Genomic DNA, 9,352 nt, shown 5'->3' on the forward strand with positions numbered 1-9,352 from the left:
GGGTCATCGGGAAAGTCATGGTGCATGTTTGAATAGAAAAACATAGAAAAATATGTCATAACTTTACTCACAACCCAATATTTGCTGCTTTAATTTTCTTAATTATGGCTCTATTTTCTCGACCTATTTCAGTATGGTTTCAGCTACCACCAATTACTGAAATTACTATTCTTGAACTCACTAAGAGCCTAATGTCACTAAATCCAATGACATTTTTTAGTTTTTATCTTCATTTTCTTCTCAGTAGCATATTGAGTAGCAAAAAGGAGTTGAGTTGATTATAGTTCTTAATCATCCTTACTTTGTCCATCTTAATATTTCATCTAGACCATGTATTTCACAGTTAGTATAATCTAGCTTCTGGTTTTATCCATTTTTAAGTATAATGTATACCTACAGAAAAGTGCTCAAATCACTAATGTATAGCTCAATGAACTATCATAAAGTTGACACACCTATGTAACCACTGATCAAGTCAACAAACAGAACATTACCAGCATTTTAGAAACTTCCTTCATATTCTCTCATTACTATTGCCTCCTCCTAAATTGCAACCAACACCCTGACACCTAACAACATAGATTAGCTTTGCCTGATTTACAGCTTTATATAAATTGATTCACATAGCATATAATTTGTTTGTTTTTTAGTAAACTCTCCAGTAGAGAATCTGTTCAAGCCTCTTGCTCATTTTTCTGTTAGGAAGTCTTTATATATACTAGATAAAAGCTCTTTGTTCATTACATGTGTTGCAAATATATTCTCCTCTGCAATCCACTTTTCTACTTTCTTAATGGTGTCTTGATGAAATAAAATTTTTAATGCAATCCAACATATAAATTACTTTCATTATGATTAGTGGTTTTGTATTCTAAGAAATCTTTATCCATGATATTGAATTTATCCTTTTACATTATTTCTAGAAGCTCTACTATGTTACCTCTCTTGCTTAGATCTACCATACACTGGAAATTGATTTTGTTTGATGTAAGGTCAATCTTCCTGAAAAGATATCAAATTGACCCAGCACTAATGACTGAAAAGATTATCTTTTCTCCACTGTTCTGCAAGGTCCTCTCTGTCGCACCAAATGTCCATATACATGTGGGACCATTTCAGGACTCTCCATTCTATTTCATTAGTTCATTTGTCTACTCTTCCACCAATACCTGGATGTACTTCAAAAACAGATCTTGATACTGTCAATAGTAGATCATCTTCTGACTTTGTTTTCTTTTACCTTGACTCTTCTTGGTGTATGGTACATCTGCATGAATTTTAGAATCAATTTTCCAGTGTGTGTGTGTGTGTGTGGGGGGGGTAGTGATTAGAATTTTAATCTATGAGAGAACTGACAAATAATATTCTTTAAAACGATGAATGTGGTATAGCTATCCATTGATTTAAAGTTTTAAATTTTCTTTAATTATGTTTTATAGTTCTCTCTGTAGATGTCTTACATCTCTCTCATTAGATATTTCCCTCTTGGTATCTACTATCTTATGATGCTGATAAATGGTATATGTTCATTTCCTATTTGTTGCTAATAAAAAAAATGATTTTTACATATTAGCGTACATTTTTGTTTCTATGTGTATTCATCTTATCTTACTAACTATATTTTTAAAAATCTTCTAAAAGTTGAAATCTTAACTTACGTCTCTTTTCAGTATTAGGAACTGGCATAGAATGTTACATAAACAGCAATTACTCAATGAAATATATGACAGCAGGAAATTTTGCCTTAAGACAAAACACTAGAAGATAAAAATAGAACAAAAGAATGACTAATTCAAGATTAGACTGGCATATAATGACCAATGGCTCCAAAAGTAGCCTTTTCCTCTCTGATATTCGCTTCTAATGCTACTTTAGAACATCCACTCTGAAAATGGCCATGGACTGCCATGAGTCAGGGAGGCTACCAGACTGTTGTCAAGGACAAAAGACACAGGATTGGCTCTGGATCAGACACCTTTGCCACCTCATCTTAGTTTGGCTTTGGGACCAGTACCTAGAACACTGTTGATATTTAACAATTTACCACATAGCACTCTGTTCTATAATGTTGTAGTAATTCTGCAGGTTATGACTGCATTTTCTCAAAATCTACCAATTTTTGTGGGTCAAAGCTTGACTGTTCAACCTTTCCTTGAGAAGTGGCAAAGACAGTCATCAACATAACTTTACAAATAATGAAAGCAAAGGAGTTGAAAGGTGCTGCTAGGCCAGTTAAATTCACAAAGAAGCTGTATGTGAAATACAAATGGCCTATAACATGGTAACACCCAGACGGGTTTTCAGTGTAACTTAGGCCCACACCTAAACTTGTTTCAACACATGCTAAAGAAGTACAATAGAAACAAGATGAGAGGAAAATCTGACTTCCTCAAGCATGACTCCTTAGAGATGAGTATTTGCTAACCTGATTAATTTCTAGAAAAGCAACAACTGTTACAGAATAAAAAGAGAAATAATGAATTCAAATTCTAACCAGGAATTCTGAGCTCCATTCGGGAAATGAAGCAAAAGAAAAAAACAAACAGAAACACCAAACCCAAACCAAATGCTGATTTTAGAAAACACAACCAAAATCACAGAATTATCTGTATCGATCACCATAGAGACAATAAGTGATTGTTTTATCTACCTACAAGTGCCAATGATAAAAGTCTGGTTCACTAAGCAAATAAAACAACACAAAGCACCAATGAACTTCCTACTTTTCAAATTCCTTATTTTACTTAATCTTAACTATATTCCCTTAAAATTACCTGACCAGTCTAGTTATTTAATATCCACTGTTAAAAATGAAAAACACTTATAACTAGGACCAGCAGATGGCATAATGGTTATGTCACTGGACTCCTAAGTAGTCAACTGTGGTTCGAGTCCTGGACCCAGTGGCTTAAAACTCATGCCAGGCACATGTGAGTGCATGCCAAAATTCTCCTCTCCTGAGAGAAGAATGGAGAGGAGAAGGGATCATGGTGTGGCCACCACCCCCACCCTGGTGTGGGGGAGTGATTTCTCACTTTCTGTCTCTGTCTTTTCAGTGAGTGCACATGTCCTACAGCAAACATCTCTAAAATCAAAAACAAAAATAAACAACTATCAGAATACTTTCGTAGGAAACAGGGAAAGGGTTAAATGCCTTGATATCGACATTGTTTCCTTTAGTATAATAACAACTAACTCTTTAAAAATCTAGAGCCAAGTAAGAGACAGACACGTATTGTCCAACTTGCTTAGGATTAACCAACAACCTTACTAGTACCCAAATACACTCTCTCTGTAAAACAACTTTATTGTCACTTGGTTATAAAGAACAGAACTCTCAAATAATCTCTAACTCTCAAATAACTTACTATTGGTCTCAATGCATTTGCTTAACAGAAAATGCAGGATGTTTTGTTTTACTGTAACATTTAGTAATAGGTCCATAAATTATCGGATAAAAATTAGGAATTTCTTTCTTTTTATATTAGCTTACCCAGTTTAGAGGCGCCCTCTGGTGGGTACTCAGGAAACTGACCCTCAGAAGGGACACTGACAGTTCTCCTCAGGCATCGCCCTTTGGTGGAATCTGTCTGCTGCTCCTGTCCCCCTTCCACAGGCATCTAGGTAACCAAAAGAAAACGAGATGACACTAAGTTGGGAACTTGCCTAAACTATTTTATAACTAATACTTTTAGCTAATGAAGACAGAAGTAATTAGCAAAATAAAGCAGGAGAAATAAAGTATACACAATGGTAATACCCACCCCTTTTCAGGAAGCTTTTCTTTAAAAAGAAAACTGAAAGATCAAGAAAGGTGAGTATGTAAATTAGCTTAGATGAAGTATGTGCAAATCATATCCAAGTGTGTACCTGCTTTGGGAGCTGGGAAAACAAAACACCCACACACAAAAAAAACTCTCTGTATCAAAAACTGGTTCACAACAAGCTCCATTTTTTTGGGTCAATATTCAATTAGGCAATGAAAATCAAAATTGACTAGAAAGATTTAGCTTTAAAAATTCTCTTAAAAGGAGGTTTTGTGAGATAGATAGCAAAATCAAGCCAGCTGGATTGCGGTGGTTAAGGTGTCTGGATCTGACGTGGCAGACAGCATGGTTTGAGACCCAGACCCAGCAACTTGAAAAACACGCCAGGACCATGTGCGTGTATGCCCAAAATCCTGAAAGGAGGAAGAAATGGAGTAGAGATTGTAGGGTGGCCATACCCCATTGTAGGGTGCTTTCTCACTTTCCCTCCCCCCATTCCCTCTGGAGGTGCCCTTTGGCAAAAAGAAAAAAATAAAAGTAAAATCATCAGTAAATTTTCTTTTACTTAAAATGAAGTACTTAGACACAGTTAATAAAACACATTTTCAGAGAACACTTGTATAGATACCTACATAAAACAGCATTATTTTCTTCTAAAAGTGAAATTGCTTTTATAATACTTGAAAGTAATTTTTCTAGTCAATACTAAGAAGTATTTTTTTAGTATATCTAGGAACATATCAAGTGGTTGTTTGCATGTGTGAAATGAAAACTATGAATGGTAAAAATACCTCTAATGCCAATAACATTTAAAATTTATTCAAAGGGTTATTATTGTACAGTAATGAGATGCTTCTAAGTTCCTTTTTTTCTCCCTTTGGAGAGGGATGCTAAGTTTGAGGGAAATGGAAATGGACAAAGACCTTTTTTTTTTTTGGGGGGGGGGGCTGCAGATGGCATGGTGGTTACAAACGCTGGACTCCCACATGGCTGACGGCCATTCAAGTCTCAGACATGGTGGCTTGCTTTCTCACTTTCTCTCTTTCTGTCTCTCTGGTCAAATTGGAAAATATTTTTAATTTGCTATAGAGCACATGTACTCACCAAAAAGAGAGAGAGAGAGAAAAAGAAAGAAAGCCACCTGGTCTAGTACTAGAACTGTGGTTGGCTATGTAGGAATCTAATGCCCCAACCACCATGCTACCTGCTGGTCCCTGGACAAAGACTTTTTAACAGATGAGATTTTACTAGTAACCTTTATACAATTAAGAATTATACTGGTAAAGTCTTAAAAGGTTTGGCAAAGTATGTCAATAACTAATCATAGATCCTAATTTCTTATGGCTCTAATATTGTTTTCGACAACCTTTAGTGGTAATGACTAAGTTCTTACTATGTGCAAGTCTAAGAACTTTATATATATAAAACTATGAGGGAATTTCCCTTTTTACAGATGAGAACTCATTTATTTCTCCAAATGATTAAAATGAACAAATACTGTATCAACTGATTCAACAAAACTAGGGCAAATAAGTGTATGCACCTCCTCCTTGTCTTAGTAATCCAATTCCTACGACTGGGGTCAAGGAGATGAGAGCAAGGGAAGCTCTGTTACTGAGAATTTGAGAGCAAATTCCTAATGCCTCCATAAACACTGACAATTTTCACACTCCTAACAACCAAAAATTTCCCATTCTTCATTGCCATAACTATGGTTTCTCTTTGCACACTGAGAAATGAAAGGCAGAATTAAGAAAAGTAAAATTCTAAAAACAAACTGAGACCAGATAACGGCATCAATAATGACATGAACTCTTCCAAAAGCACTCTGTAATATAACACTTCACAAACAGTAATCTAAGTCATCCATCCCTTTCAGGATGGAAATTATATTATCTCTTTTTAAATAATTAAAAGCACAACACTGAGAGGTTAAATGAAGCTCTCCTATTAGGAAAGTAAAACATGAATCTTCTGCCTGCCTTAAATGTAGAAAGAATGAGAATAAATTTGGAAAAAAGCCTTTGTTTCTTTGAGCAAACAGTTAAATCTAAATAAACATACCTATTTTATAATAATTCTTAAAATGCCTATTATCTGAAGTAATGAAAGTTCTAATTGATTTGGAAGAAAGATAGTAGTTGCTTATAGTGTTTAAGAAGAGAATAATCTTTTCCATGGAAATTTATAAAGGCTGTTTAAAGGGGAAGAGTAGGAATGGCTTCTGTTACCATATACTTTGTCTCTACCGTGTCTAAGGAGAAGATAAAATACATTAAGCTTATTTGGGCCTAAAATTCAGTCCGAATTTTTTCTCAAAGTTTTGTTTTGTTTCTTTATTTCCTCCACAAGTGACAAATTTAGAGAGAAAAAAGAGGCAGAAAGACAGAATACCCAACAGGGTCGTGATCCACCCAGAGACAGAAAGTGAGAAATCACTCCCCAGGGAGGATGGCCACGCCACAATCCCTTCTCCATTCTCCTCTCAGGATCTTGGGCACGCACGCACACGTGCCCAGCGTGAGTTTTAAGCCTCCAGGTCCAGGATGCGAACCGCGGTCGACTACGTGGGAGTCCAACGACATAGCCATTACACTAACTGCTGGTCCCAACATTTTCTTGACTATACTGAATTGCTCATTTAAAAAATTATGTATGTTTGGCTCAGTCTAGGTGGTGCAGTGCTGGAAGCCACATGGCTAACCTTAGATTTGGATCCCCAGGTTGGCCTCGAAATTCACCAGGCATGAGTGCATGGAGTGCCCAAGATTCTGAGGAGATGGAGAGTAGGGAGAAAGGGACTGCAGTATGATAAGTCGTGCTGAGGGGATTTGTCTCCCTCATGTGCACATACTCTCTATAATAATTGTGTATCTTCTGGTTTGGTTTTGTTTTTAAATCAAGTACTTTAATTCTATTTTAGAGGAGGAAGGTAGAAAATAGCAAACAATTAATGATTTCTGAAGGTATCTAGGATGTGCTTGTTAAATCAACTGCATTTCTGGCTCTTGGTCCCCTCTTCATTCCAAACCATCCATAGCAATGAAAAGAGCAATGTGGCATCTATAAGGTAAAGATCATACATACAAATCCATGTATTTTCTGCAAAATTGCCTTTTATTCTATTTAGAATCAAATGGAAATCCACTTCAATTTCAATTAAATATATAGTCAAACGGGTATTCAAGATTTGTGCTAATTAGCATCAGACAGATCTTCTCAATTATCTTTTCATAAATACCAAAAAGGGGTCAGCCCCATGGCCTGGTGGTTAAGGCAGCTGAATCCCACATGAGCAACTGTGTAGTCTGAGTCTTAAATCTGGTGGTTTGAGAAACATGCCGGGTACATATGTGTGCATGTCCAAAATCCCAGAAGGAGGGATAAATGGAGAAGAAGGGACTGTGGCACGACCATTCTCTCTCTTACTCTGTCTCCTTCTGGTGAGCACACGTGCCCTGTAGCGCGCATGCATGCACACACACACACACACACACAAGTCACTGAAAAGATGCTCAGGTTTACCATATTCTCAAAAGGATTTTTTAAAGTATTATTTATTTATTATTGTATTTTTAATTTTCTATAGGGAACATGCACTCTCATGAGAGAGAGAAAGAGAGAAAGCCACCAGGTCTGGGACTTGAAATGAAGTTTGTCATGTGGGATTCCAGCAACCCAACCACCATGCCACCTGCAGGCCCCTCAAAAGGATCTTTCTTTTTTTGGAGAGTTTTTTGCTATAGGGTGTGTGCGCTCGCCAGAAAGAGAAAGACAGAGACAGAAAGCAAGAAATCACCCCCAAGGGGGGATGGTCATGATGCAATTCCTTCTCCTCCATCTTCTCTTGAGATCTTGGGCACGCACGCACACGCACCCAGCGTGAGTTTAAGCCACTGGGACCAGGACTCGAACTGCAGTCGACTACATGGGAGTCCAGCGACATAGCCATTACACTCAAAAGGATTTTTCAATCCTTTCAAAGAAAGAAAAATTCCTCGACTTTCCTATCCTTTAAGGCAGTGGGGTTTTTTTTGTTGTTGTTGTTGTTTTTTTTTTTTAAGAGAGGCTTTTCCTATAGGGTGTGTGTGCTCACCGGAGAGAAAGAGAGACAGAAAGTGAGAAATCACCCCCTAAGGGGGATGGCCACACCACAATCCCTTCTCCTCCAGTCTTAAGGCAGTGGTTCTTAAAGGAAGTATGGCATAGGTACCAGTAGCATCAGCATCTCCAGGGACTCTGCTAGCAATGTCCATTCTCAAGCCCCACCAGAGACATAATGAATCAGAAACTCTAAGGGTAGATTTCAGCAAGTTGTTTCAACAGGCCCAGAGTTGATCCTGATAATCACTTAAGTTGAGAACCACTGTCCTAAGGTGGTGTTTACTCTCCCTTCCTATCAGGGCTAAGCCATCTCAAACTGTCATCTATTGGGTTATCAAGAATGTCATGATGTATTTTTGCATAGATAAACAGAAAAATATGTCATGACTTTCCCGATGACCTAATATAATAAAGGTTCCAAACTTGGCTGCAAATTAGAACTACATAGAGGAACTTTAGAAAATATCAATGGTTAGACAACTCTTGGTTGTTCTAGGCAGGCAAAGTTGAAAACCAATGATCTATACTCTGGATTCCTAATGTTATTCATTTATTTATTTATTTACTACTTAATCACATGTATATTTATAGCATATAACATTCCTTTTTCCAGCACAATTACCATGTGTATCAGTCAAGACAAAGACATTATTATAAACACTTTTTCTCTTCCCCTGTTCCCCTCCCTTCTTCCCCACTCCATTACCCACTCCTGTATTACCCTATCCTTACTATCTTTAGTATCTACCATTGCCCTCTCTACTACTATACCTTCTAAACTTTCGGTTTCTGCCATACAGCACAGGTAATTAGTACATATTGAATGCGGACATACAAAGTCTGTATTTCATACTGACTTGCTTCACTTAGCATTAAGTCTTCCATATTGGTCCACTTTGTATCAAATGTCAGGGTTTCAATGTTTTGTTTTTGTTTTTTAGCTAATTAGTATTCCACAGAGTACATATGCCACAGTTTTTCAATCCTATCATCTATTTTTGGACATTTGGGTTGATTGACTGTCCTAGCAATTGTAAATAATGTGGCAAATTACAGTAAATATGAATGTGCAAATGTTTTTCCAACTGAGGGTTTTTCTATCCTTTGGGCAAATATCTAAAAGTGGAGTTACTGGGTCATATGGTAGTTCTGTTCATATATGTCTAAGGAATCACCACATCATTCTCCAAGGTGGTTATACTAATTTATATTCTAACCAACAGTGTAGGAGTTCCCTTTTCACTGCAGCCTCACCAGCACTTGTCATTATTTATTTTCTTAATTATTTTAGCTATTCTGACTGGGGTTAAGTAGTATTTCTTTGTGGTTTTGATTTGCATTTCCCTTATGATAAGAGATGTCAATCATGTTTTCACATGCTTTTCAGCCGTTCATATTTCTAATCTCCAGAGAACTGTCTGTTCAGCTCACTTTCTCATCTTTTTTTTTTTTTTTTTTTGGGGGGGTTTTTGCTTTAGGGG

The 9,352-nt window shown here is 36.9% G+C and overlaps 1 protein-coding gene across 1 annotated transcript in view; it reads right to left on the minus strand.

Moving 5' to 3' along the window:
• Nucleotides 1-2,086: 2,086 nt before the first annotated feature.
• Nucleotides 2,087-9,352, minus strand: part of LOC102498892 (uncharacterized) — a 225,222-nt gene continuing 217,956 nt past the window's right edge. Inside the window, exons 3-4 of the mRNA XM_006165294.3 lie at nucleotides 3,494-3,620; nucleotides 2,087-2,343 (exon numbers count right to left, since the gene is read on the minus strand). Coding sequence (XP_006165356.1) covers nucleotides 2,087-2,343; nucleotides 3,494-3,620 — 384 coding nt within the window. The remainder of the gene's footprint in view (nucleotides 2,344-3,493; nucleotides 3,621-9,352) is intronic.

Source organism: Tupaia chinensis, unplaced genomic scaffold (genome assembly GCF_000334495.1).
Source record: "Tupaia chinensis unplaced genomic scaffold, TupChi_1.0 Scaffold143876_1, whole genome shotgun sequence".
Lineage (NCBI taxonomy): Eukaryota > Metazoa > Chordata > Mammalia > Scandentia > Tupaiidae > Tupaia > Tupaia belangeri.